We start from the raw sequence: 12993 nt of genomic DNA, 5'->3' as shown, positions 1-12993 counted from the left end.
GCTGTTGTATCCCCATTTTGAGAAGTCCCACAGCCTGCCCACGTTCTCACAACAGAAGGGCCAGACTTGTCGGGTGCAAAGTCCATGCTCTGAACACTGCCCCATATTGCCTATCTTGCATGGATTAAGAAACGAAGGAGGGAAAGAAAATCTTGGAGACGTTTCTATTAACATGATTACAAGCAAAATGCTTTTTGGCATTGAAAGAGGGGTAATGGCTTCAGTTTACTCATATGAAATACATTTGATGGTGATAAATGAGGTACTATAGTACTTTTTTTTACTTAAAAAATTCAAACTTAGAAAAAGTTTAAATTTAGTTTCCTAAATTTAGGAAGCCCATAAACTAAGGTTGTGCAAGTGGGGAATTTTTCATTTGAGAGCCTATCTTTAACTACTATCCTTTTTTAAAAGTGGAACTATTGGGGTTTTACTTAGTGAACATTCTTAGCAAATTCAAGGCAATGTGCCAAGAAATAAAGAGTGGCATGAGAATGCCATTTGGAAGGGTTAGAAATTCAAAACAGAAATGTGTGTGTGTGCGCATGCACACACACACACAGAGAACTCAATCACACATTTTCAGTTACCAACACCAAGTAAGCAAAAGAGCTGGGCTCATCCCGTTATATAACACATTTTTTTTCTTGCATCCCTTATTGCCTAAAGGCTACTGTGAATAGGGAAATAGCAGGAAAACATTCTCACAAAGAGTGAGCTCCTCTAAATAATATATACAATAAAACTGTCCAGCACATGACCAAAAATTAATAAAGGCAAGTCCAGTTTTCTTGTGATGTTGAAAGTGAGCATCGTTTCATTTAGCTGTTTCTCAGGAAGCATGTTATGCTCCTTTAAAACTGCTGACTTAATGCTTTCATGCACAGCCTCTCCCCTCCCCACCCGCCACCCCTTGCCTGGGTGTAAACCCTGGTGCCCACTTAGGCATGATTACCACTGGTGCAGCCCTGCCATTGGCGTCTCTCTCAAGGGGAAGAGCTTGGGGTAGACGATGGTAAACATAGGCTCACTACACCGATGACAGTGCCCCAGAGGGCAGTGCAGCAGCTCTAGGAGACTTCTGGGTAATGAGATTGGAGACAGAAAGTTCAAATCTGGAACACAAAAGAAAATCATGCACACGAGTAAAAAATCAGACTTCCTTAAACTAGGCTTCTCAAAATATTTGTTACCAAATAAGCTCAGTTACTTAAAAGTACTTCATGTTGAAAATTCTGTTATCTGATTGATACACACTGAATAAAAATCTAACATCATTTGAAAATGAAATTTTTTTTTTTATATTTTTGATACTAAAAGAAAACACAAATTCACTCATTTTAAGAGCCAGAAGCTGTCCTGAGGTAGAGGCAAGGAATAAGTGAGATAAAATATTTTTTTAAGAACAAAGATCAAAAAGGAATAATTCACCCAAAGAGGATTTTGAAACTTTAATAAGAGTCAGAGAATTTTTGGAACTGACGACTAAAACTGACTTTCATTAAGTTCTCCCTAATCGATCAGGCATTTAGTATCAATCCTCCACCAAGGCTAAATCATATTTATTGAAGAGAATGAAAAGGAGGAAATAAAAAAAGAATGAAAAATAATGAAACCAAGCGTTTGCTTGTCTTACTCTCATGAGCTGTCATTAATAAATGCAGGGAGCTTCCTTCCCAGCTTAGTCTGAGCTACACAAAACAGACATTTAAAGCAAAACATCCCAGTGGCCCAGGCAATCTTGAAGACACATTTACACTGGGTTTCTACTGATGATGAGCATCCAACAGAAAGAGACATGGTCATGCTGAGGTGAAATCTAAAAATTATCAACTCATCTTTGGGAAGGAGATACAAATCATCTTTTTACCTTTTATATCTGTCCAGACTCATCAATAACACTTAGAAAAATGGAATTTACTGATTGGTGAACAACTATAATTTTCTGTTTAGCTTTTAAAACCAACTTAACTTTGCACTAGGCATTTCTGGAAGGTTAATGTGAGATGTTTTTGTATGGACTCTTTTTTAAGTAAAGACGAAACATTTCACAGTTTTAAAAACACCTGAAATGTATTTTTCATATTAATATTGCCTAGCGCTGTCTTAAAGCATTTCAGACATACACCCACAATACCTATCAAATCTGTGCACTGCCAAATCCTTTCCAAATTTTAGCTGGCACGCTGCGACAGCACTGCCAACGGCTCCCAGTACTTCTACCTCCTTTAAGTCTACATATTGCTGAGATGCGAGGAGGCGGCAAGGCAAAAACCTGCTCTATTGACGTATCCAACTTTAAGGACAAGATCTTTCCAAATTTCCCCTACTGCCAGCCTTTTACTTCAACCAAATACACATTCCCAAACACCAAGTTCCTTACTTGAAACTTGAACTTTTAAGCACTGTGCTTTGCAACTGACAACCACGTTTTTTAAGAATGCTTCTCTGTGCCTGTAGAGGGTGCTAAAGTGATCAGTGTTAATAAAATATCAAAACTATTTTTCTTATTAGAAAAATCCTGTTGCACAACAATGTGAATGGACTTAATGCCACTGAACTGTATACTTAAAGATGGATAAAATGGTTACTTTCGTGTTATGTGTATTTTACCACAATAATTTTTTTTTTTAAAGATGAACGCCAAAACAGGTGCACAAAGCACAATGTTCACTAAATGAGACAGACAAATAAGAAAACCAGAAGTCCCACGTACCTTTCAGCAAGCTGTGGTAGGTATGATACAGCCTTCTCATGGCCAATTCCTGCAGAGGGAGGACGTGATCATGCTCCGTCCCTATGGCCTTCACCTCAGCTGGGAGGAAAACGGTTCGCTGCCCTGATGAAAAGGAAAGCAGCTTCACCTCGGAAACTTGAATGGGAGCACCACAGCTGCAGAAAGACACACATTCACAGTATTATTAGCAATAAGGAAAAGAATATGGGTGCCAATAAAATGTGTTAATCAAAATATACAGTTGAAAATTTATGACACTGCTGAATTGCCAGAATTCTTTTCAAAGTGAACAGATGCTATCCCGGGTTCCTTCATAAAACCTGGCCCAGCAATCTAAACTCATCAGTTGGAACTCAGCTAAATCATTGCTGAGGCCCAGTCACTTCCAGCAAGGATGAACTTTAAAGGAACTTTCCTTCTTAGGCCGTACACAATTTGCTTTGTAAATTTTACTTTTCCCAATTTTATTACCCTGTCCAAGTACGTGTTTTTCTGAAACTCTCAAAATTAAAAAGAAAAAAAAAGAGTACTTTGTTGAGTATCAGCATCTTGGTTTAATAGAATTTTTGTATAGAAAAACTTAAACCCACAAAGCAAATAGATTTTAAATGGCAGAGGATAACTTTATTGGATCCTTCCATAAACTTGTGGGGAAAATATTCTTGGCATACTCAATAAGCCAAGTCATGCCCTATTCCCTGCAGCCACTCATAACCAGAAGGCAGAGACGTCCTCATTCCTAACGCTGCAGTGTTACTGAAACTCACAAATCCAATCTCATTCTATTTCTTGTGTGAAACCATTGGGTAACCTAAGAGCCTCAATACTTTTCTTGTCTAATGACAAACAGCTGGCCAACAAACCTTGGCTCTGAAGACAACATGAAATAATATCACTAACCTTGACCAGATACAAGCAATGAAGCTTAGGGGACAGGACTGGAAGCCAGAAGCCCTTGATTCATTTATTTTTTTAAAGTTTCTTCATTTGTTCCTTCTCTCCATCAGAAAACATTTCCAGAGCACTTACTATATGCCAGTCAGTTAAGATACTTAAATTAAGAAAAACAAGAATGAACCCTTCCTTTGGGAGAAAATCATTACAATTATTCTAATGTGGGGGCAAAGAAGGGTTGACTGACTCTGTCCAGGGAATTAGGGGAGATTTTAAAGATAAGACAATATCTGACTTAATGTTCAACTCACCTGGAATAAATGGAAATGTGTTATGAGCATTCCAAGCAGAGGGAACAGCATGTGCAGCAGTACAGAAGCCTGAAAGAATATGGCTACGTCTTGGTTTCAACAGTGCTGGAAACAGGGATGCAGGGTATGGATGGGCAGGGGAAGGAGGCCAGGAATATTAGCTGAAGTTAGATGGTTTTAATTCACGGGGAAGACTGTTAGGTGTGGTTTTTTTTCTTTATTTTGTTTTGTTTTTTACCAAATATCTGACCACAGTATGGTAGACAGGAAAGGGACTGATAAGTGGCAAAGAGGTAAAGAGAACCCAAATACAGAAGGAAACAGAAATGGGGAAGTCTTTAGGGTCTTGAAAATGAGAGCCTGAGATAAACAGAAGAGGTATGGAATATCACCATGGGTAAGAAGCCAGTGGCTTTCTCTGTTAGTTCCTAAAGCAAATAATTCTGAAATGCGATTTTGTTCACATAATCTTTTATGCCAATCAAGATAGATTTAGAGAATTTCTTTTGTAATATTCCATACTATGGCTGAACCACAGTTTATTAACTTATTCATTATGTTTATCCTGGTTTCAATGTTTTCCCTCCTACTACACATACAACATCACAATAAATCTTACATACATTCCAATGCACAGATGTTTTTATTATAGTAAAATTCCCAAACTGAGACCACTGGCCATGAAAAATGAACATTTTAAATGCCTGAGATCTTTCCAAAAAGATTGGTAAGAAAGCATCCATTTCCCCACACCATCATCAGAACTGGATGTTATTGGTCATTTTAGTTTTTGCTAGGCTGATTAACGGAAATGCCTCCTTGGTTACTAATGAGTTTGATCACCTTTTGTTAGGCTTGCTGGCCATTTATATTTCTTCTTCTGTATACTGACCACGTCCATCCCTTATCTCATTTTCTATTAAATTAAAATATATCAATTTGTAGGAACTTCCATATTGGCAATAACAATCCTTTGTCATATGCACTGAAATATTTATCGACAAAAATGTTTTTGTCTTTTAACTTTGCATATGGTTCTCTTTGTCAGCATTCTTTTCTGATGTGACATCTATCCACTTATTTCCTTCATGGTATCTACATTCTTCTGAATTTCTTAAGAGGGTTACCCTGATTTGAAGACTGTGCATATATTATCCTAAAGTTTCTTCCAGTATGTTTATTTTATTTTTACATGTGATTTTTTTTGTTTTTTAAGACAGAGCCTTGCTCTGTCACCTAGGCTGGAGTACAGTCTGTGATCTCAACTCATTGCAACCTCTGCCTCCCGGGTTCAAGTGATTCACCTGCCTCAGCCTCCTGAGTAGCTAGGATTACAGGCACCCGCCACCACGTCCGGTTAGTTTGTATTTGTAGTAGAGACGGGGTTTCACCATGTTGGTCAGGCTGGTCTTGAACTTCTGACCTCAAGTGATTGGCCTGCCTCGGCTTCCCAAAGTGCTGGGATTACAGGTATGAACCACCGCACCTGGCCTTTACGTGTAGATGTTTTATCTATTTGTCTTACTTGGTTATATAATATAAAATAGGACATAGCTTTTTTTTTCCAAATGGAAAAATAATACGGGTAGCATTATTAAACAACACTATGATTTACCTCTGAATTGAACTGTTCTTTTTATCCTATTAAGTTCCCAAATACACTGGCATTGCTTTCTGGAGTCTTTAGTCTGTTTCAGTGATGTATCAGTTTAATTCTGTGTCAGTTCTATATTGTTGTGATTACAATACTTTATAGAAGATTCTATCATTTGACAAATCTGCCCTAACTATTATTGTTCAATTTTTTTCTTGCAATTCTCAGTTACCATTCAATTTGAACTTTACAATTATTTTATCTCTATTTCCCTAAAGCCTTCCAGAGATTTGTATTAGAATTAACATCGATTTCTAGGTTAAGACAGGTAATTTGATCATAAATTTCCTTATTTGCAAACATGGTATCTCTGTACTATCCACCTAGTGCTTTATATCCTATCCTTTAATAAAAATTTCACAATTTTCTTCACATAGATTCTGTTCCTTTCTTGTGATATTTATTACTGTATATTTAAATGTGTGGTACAAATATAAATGACATTTTCCCCCTAACTTTGATTTCTAATTTACCAAGACATAAAGAAAAGCTGCTAATCTTTGTATGCTATCTTATATTTAGCCACCTTACTAAATTCTTTTATGTGTCTGAAAGATTTTTTTTGGTAGCATATCTTGAGTTTTCTAGGTATTCAAGCATATCACCTATAAAGGTCTTTCTGGTTCTTTTTTTCCCAGTATTTATAATGTCTATTTCCTTTTTTTTCCATCTTATTGCATTAGACAGATGGCAGTGGTGACAGTGGGCCCTCACTCCTCTCTTATTCCTGATTTTAATGGCCATAGTTTGAATACATCATCATTTAATATAAAAATTATTATTATATGTGGCTACAGAATTCATCAAAAGCAGAAATCATACAAAATCATCAAAAGTTTCTCTTAACATACCAATATAATTGTTTTTCTTTAATATAATGTTGAATAAATTATCGATATTTTAAGGTAAACTTTAAAATATTTAAAACATTATTTAAAAATATAATCATATAGAAAAGTACACAAGTCACAATTGCTCTGTGATTTTCACAAGATGAACACACTAATCACCACCAAGGTCAAGAACAAGAACCTCAGAAGACCAGCTTGGGTCCCACTGCTAAGCAAAACCCATACCCCAAAGGGAAGCACTATTCCAAATTCTAACACTATAGTCTGGTTTGGCCTTTTTGAACAGCATGAAGGTTGCTGTGCCTGGTTTCTTTTGTCAACATTATACTTCTGGAATTCATCCATGTTGCTTTGTGTACTGGAGTTTATTAATTTTCATTGCTGTGCAGTAATGATGGACATTTGGGCTGTTTGTAGTGTGGAGCTACTACAAATTGTGCCTCCATAAAAATTGTGTATTTGGTACATATGAGCATATACATTTGTGAGGAACATACTGAAGATCAGAGCTGGGCCTATTATAGTGAGTCTATTAATATATAATAGACTGAGAGGGGAGTGAGAGCTGTATGACTTTTGATAGTACCCAAATAATGATCTTTTCTCCTTCAGAAAGTATGCTGTGTCATCTACATGTGCATTTTTGTGGGAACTACTACAGATTTATCCTTCTCCTTTTTAGCAAAAAAGTTTTTCTTCAGCTTAAAAGTAAAAGGAAAGGGGAGAAGTGGATATGGAGATGGGAAGAAACTATGTCACCTAGAAAGAATAAACCTTGGCTTGGACAAAGAGTCTGTCATCTTGGCAGAGCTACTTAAGGCTAAGTTTTGTTCTGAGAATGTATTTATATAATTCTGAGTTGACTTTTTTCTTTAGCACTTATAAAATGTAGTTGCATTGTTTTCTGGACTTCAAAGTTTCTGATGAGAAATTAACAATCTTTTTGAATTACTCCTTTGTATGTAATGTTATTTCTCTAGTTGCTTTCAAAATTTTCTTTTTATCTTTTGTATTCATCAGCTTTGCCTACGCATGGTTTTCTTTGAATTTATACTGCTTAGGATTTGCTATGCTTCTTGAAAATGTAAATTTGTTTCTCATCAAATTTGGGAAATTTTTAAACATTATTTCTTCAAACATGTTTGTTACTGACGTTACCCATTCTCTCCCTATTTTCCTTCTAGGATGCCAATTATACATGCATAAGATTCTTTTATATTGGCTAGCAGGTCCCTGATGCTGTGTTCATTTTTGTTTTCAATGTCTTTTCTATGTGTCCTTCAGATTGGATCATTTCTACTGATCTATCTCCAGTTCAGTGACATTTCCTCTGTTCCAACCATTCTGCCATGAAGTCCATCAAGTTAATTTTTTACTTCAGACACTGTTTTCAATTCTAGAATTTCCTTTTTTTTAGTCTCTATTTTTCTGGCCTTTTCATTCATTATTTCATTGAGAACAATTGTAACAGTTGCTTTGAAATCTCTGTCACTTCAACAATCTGGGTCATCTCAAGTTGGAGTCTCTGCTGGTCATCTTTCTTCTTGAGAATGGGTCACATTTTCCTGATTCTTTACATGTCTTGTAATTTTGGAACGTTTCCTAGATATTGTGAAAGTTATATTGTAGAGACCCTGGGTTCTCTTATATTCCGCTAACACTTAAACGTAATTAATATTTTTGTTTTAACAACAACTAACTTCATGGGCGTCAAACTGCAAACTCGGTCTCTTAAATGACAATTTCAATCACACTTGAGTACTTTCATCTGCAGCCAGGCCACTTTGGTCCTGCTCCACGGAAGTGGGTTTCAGGTATCCGATACTGGGGGCAGGCAGCCCCTACATAAAAATGGATACTTTTAGTATACTGGCTTAACTCAGAATACATTTCTCATACAAACAACTCTGTTACTCTCAGTGGTTATATTAATAAACCATTAGAATAGTATTTAACCAATTTGGACACAAATCCAGCCATAATTGCTTATTTACACAATAAAAAGCAAAGTAGTGGCTTGGTTTTTTTTTTTCTTACATAATTAAACAATTGGAGAAAACATCCTGTAGAGGATTACTTTTACCATTAAGTTCTCCTCAGTAAGTATATGTGCCAATTACCATTCTCTAAAATTCTAACATGGGATGAACCTCTCTTTCTGGCTACAATGTAGAAGACTGAGGACATTTACTCCTGTAATAACAAGAAAAACCCAGAAAAAATAAAGATCATTCTTTTCCATGAGGCTAGCAAATAGTATAGATGCCATGAAGCTGTGGCAGCCAGTCTCCAAGTGGGCCCCCAATGGTCCTCGCTCCTAGTGGTCACTCTCCATGTAGTCACCTCCTACTGTGAATAGGGTTGACCTGTGTAATCAACAGGATATAACAGAAACAACAGTGTGTGGCTTTGAAGCTAGGCTATAAAACACAGTTCCATGCTATACATTTCCATCACTCTACCTCTCTTAGGGTATTTATTATTTGTATTACAGTTATTTTTGCATGTCAAGATAAACATTTAAACTATCTTGGTTTTTCCCACAATTTCTAGCACTGTGCTGATTTGCTAATGTTCACAAATTATTTGACAAATAAACATAGAATAAGAAGAAGCTAACTTTGTTTGCATTTCCATGAATACGAAAGAATTTTATGAGACTTCTGAGATTTCTTAAAACTGCTACATTTGTTATTTGCTGTTTTTATACCTAGTTATAAGTTTTATACCCCATTCTCTCTCTATTCTCCCTCTGAGATGTGAATCTGAGATAAATACGTATGTATCTCAGACTTTTCTTATATTGTCCCACAAGTACCTAAAGCTGTGTTCATTTTGCTCAGTTGTTGCTCTAATTCTTAGACCCTCAATCTGAAAAGGGTACTGTAATTGTTTCAGAGCTTGTACAGCACAGCAGAAACTGTTCTTATATCCCAAGCCTACATCTAGGTCAGATGCAACATATGATAGCAGTGAAGAACGAAGGGAGTTGATCTTTCAGGTCTCAGATTAAATATTACCTCCTTAAAGAGAACTAGTACCAAGTTTGTTAAATTATTTAGGGTTTTCTTGACTCCCTGGCTAGATCAGAAGGTCCATGCGGGCAGGTACTGCATCACTTAGCTCATCACTGTACAGCCATTATCTCATACAGTGACCAAACAGAGTAGTTGCTCAATAAATGTTCACTGAAGGAACAACTGGACCAAAATTCGTGTTCTGAATCAAGAAGGGCACTTTCTAGGCTTTAAACACACGTATGTCCTTTTACTAGATTTCCCCCAGGCCCTTGTGCTACTACCCCTTCCCCCTCCTTTCCTTTAGGCTGAGGCACTAAGCAACACTACTTTGAACTGGAACTGGGAAGTCCCTTTTCACATATCCAACAGATAAAAGAGGCAGAAGAAAGAAGACTCTTAATGCTTGTTGTCAAAGCTTCAGTAGTTATCATCTATTAAAATTCTGAGCACATTTTGCCATAGAAGTATTATTATAATTTTGGGGGTGCAAAATAGGTCAAATGACTCTTTAATGAGTTTGCTTAGGAATATAGTGGCCAGAGCTGTTTCGATGAAGAAAGCATTTCGAGTTTTGATTTAAACCAACAGGCTAAAAATGCCTTTAGATTATAGGCCATTTGTAAGTAGGACTGCTTATTACCTCAATACTACTATTAGAAAACTGGTTGTTTGATACTATCCTGTTAATAATTTTATTTCTCTATTACTATAACAAAAGTTTAATAATAAAAAAGTAGACTACTATCTAATAATTTGTGTATTTTCCCCTAGTGTTTTGTTTTTTTAAAAAGATTTGGAGTTCTCATCAAATTCACTACCACTGCTACCAGACACCAAGTCAAAGATTTAAAAATCTCTCTCTACTTAGCACAAACAGAACTTTCTAGTAGTCAATAACATCTATATCTAAACGACAAAGTATAAGGCACTTTTTCTTAAACAAAAGCTACTCCTTAATTGTGGCAGAGATGCAGATCGCATTTCAGTGTGGTCTCTGAAGGTTTTGGTGTGGGAAAAAGTGCCTTCAGCTTTGGAGCTTGCTTGCATCGTTCTATGTACCATGGTGATTGCAGGCACTTTATTTGCCACCTGGAAGAATTAGGCTGTATTAATGATCCTTTAAGAACTCATTAGGATTAATGACTACATAGTACCACAGCTGTGACATAATCAGCTGTAGAAAAATCACTGAGCTAAAAACACCTATTCTATTATCTTCGCTTCACAGAAGGTTCCAGAATACATCTCTCAGCTTGGAGTTCATCAGCCTGTATAGGCACTGAACTCATCTTGGGCTTTCCCAAGACAGCTGCATAAGTTTTCCTAAAAGAAGGCCACTACTCCTAGGACTGCCCCTGGAGTTATGCTATACCAACGGGGGGAACGGCTGTCTTCTATGTATACACTTATTGTCATCCCTTTTCTTGCCAGAACTACTCATAGCATGGGCCAAGTCATGCAGGATGATGGGGACTAGAAGGGGAGAGTCAAACATGCTGATTAGGTCGCCCCCGGGGTGTTCACTTGGCTGCTGAAGTGGGGAAGGGAAGGTCAGTCACAAGTGGGTCCTGGTGGTTGAGTGGCCCCATCTTAATCCTTGGCCACTCAGGGAAACACTTTAGGGTGGTTCTGTGCCAGCGTTGTAGAAGGAGAAGATGAAGCCATCTTTCTAAAAGCCTGACTAAAAAGAAAAGATTATTGCTGCTCTGAAAATAAAAGCCCATTAACTGAAATATCTGTTTTGGTTGCTAGAATCATGATTTATTTTGAGGGACTATCTCAAATGTTGAGTTCTAAATATTTCCAACTGGTAAAATCCTAGACACTAGGACTGTCACTGCAGTAAAACTGTCATTGCAATGGGCTTCAGTGAAAGAAAACCTTCTAAATTAATGCTGATTCCTCTACTTTCTGTGACTAGCACCACTGAGTTTATAACGGTACGTGTGGTATGTACATCAAACCATCACGTGTACAATTTAAATAATTACAATTTTATTTGTCAACTCTACCTCAATAAAGCTGGGGTGTGTGGGGGGAAATAAAGGTGTTTCTTTCTGTAATAAAAAAGGTATACATGGATTCATTTTTCTTTAGACTAGAAAATAATAACTTACTGACTGAACCCAATGTGCAATATTCCAAACTGCCTGCCCAATATCCTTAGTTTCTAAGGATACCAGGTTTAGCATATCATCAAGGGCAAAGACAAAATTGAACAGAAGTACCAAAAGTAGTTAATCTATTTTTTAGTTCAAAATGTGAAATCGGCCTTACCCACTGCACCCGATGACTTTATTGTACAGATAAGATGGCAAGCCTTTCAGGTGAATGTTGTTATCCACATATACATATTGTAGTTCTCGAGATCGACCTAAATCTGGATTAGAAAGAAAAGTGCTGTAATTCCTATATACAGGCACCATTATAATGTGAAATATAAAATTTAATACATAGTATTAGAAATATTCGAAAATTTCTACTCTGGAAGAAAACCATAAAAAGTGTTACATAAAGTAAGTTATGGGTCAGCCTAAACAAGCCTAGTTCTGCCCCTTGATACAGATTCTTTGCTTGGCCAAACTTTAGTCAGGTTCCTAAACCTTCTTCTAGGTCCACGTGTGGACCCTGTAAAATCCAGTTTTAGCAAAGAACTCTGCTAAGTCAGTCATCCCTTTTCTTCCCAGAACTACATATTGTCTCCTTATTCCTGATGTTTCCTCTGAGCAATTTTCCATCCACTGACCACCTTGCTCCTTGGCTGTAAATTCCTACTTGCCCACGTTATATTCAGAGCTGGCCCAATCTCTTTCCCCAACTACAAGACCCAGTTGCAGCGGTTATTGTACCTAGGCTGATGGTCTCAAATAAAGTCTTCCTTACTATGCTTTAACAAGTGCCACTGAATAACTTTTTCTTTAACAGCTTATACAGAGATTTTCTGTGTCTCACCTCCCATGGGCAAAGGTGGATGGAGGAGGATTAGGGATCAGGCACTGGCTAGGCAGGAGTCTGAAGATCCAGGCAGATGTAGGAATAGACAGAACTTCCTCATGAGGAAGAAGTGAAGCAGAACCCAAATCCCAGTCCCGTGAGGTGTGACAGTGGCATAGACAAGACTTAAGGGCCAGAGAGCAGGGGCTGGAGTGGGTATGAACCTAGAAAGGGAGGAAGTTGAGAAAGGGGGCCCCAAAAGAAGGGCCTACAACAGTAACAAGAATGTCAGAAAGAGGCAGAATTCAGGTATTTCCCAGAGGTAGCAGGGCAGTGAGAGGGCAAAGAATGGAAGAGGATCCAGTGAGGAAATAAGGCTGAAAGTACGGATGGAGATTCCCAGCAAGTACAGGTGGTTGAGACACTTCTCAGATATCCAGGCCATCCCTTCCCATGTGCCCAGGAATGTCCGACCAGCTCTCCTCTCCACTCCTAAGCACTCACTGACTAGGGCTATTTGTCTTTATTGTCATAGAGGTACACAACAGAGTCCTGAGCAGTCTTGCTAACCATCTGCTCTTAAGAAAGAACA

At 37.5% G+C, this 12993-nt stretch overlaps 1 protein-coding gene across 19 annotated transcripts in view; it reads right to left on the bottom strand.

Annotated features, from left to right (window-relative positions):
• Window positions 1-12993, bottom strand: part of LRRC28 (leucine rich repeat containing 28) — a 136688-nt gene that overhangs the window by 24102 nt on the left and 99593 nt on the right. For all 19 annotated transcript variants that reach the window (XR_010151816.1, XM_063795435.1, XM_063795438.1 and 16 more), the window contains 3 exons: window positions 11745-11847; window positions 2717-2892; window positions 956-1115 (listed from right to left, as the gene is read on the bottom strand). Coding sequence is in view for 18 of the 19 variants with exons in the window: in XM_063795435.1 (XP_063651505.1) it covers window positions 956-1115; window positions 2717-2892; window positions 11745-11847 (439 nt within the window). In the remaining variant the exon portion in view is untranslated. The remainder of the gene's footprint in view (window positions 1-955; window positions 1116-2716; window positions 2893-11744; window positions 11848-12993) is intronic.

This window comes from Pan troglodytes, chromosome 16 (assembly GCF_028858775.2).
Source record: "Pan troglodytes isolate AG18354 chromosome 16, NHGRI_mPanTro3-v2.0_pri, whole genome shotgun sequence".
Lineage (NCBI taxonomy): Eukaryota > Metazoa > Chordata > Mammalia > Primates > Hominidae > Pan > Pan troglodytes.
The sequence above is the reverse complement of the archived record's forward strand: the minus strand, read 5'-3'. Positions and strand labels throughout refer to the sequence as shown.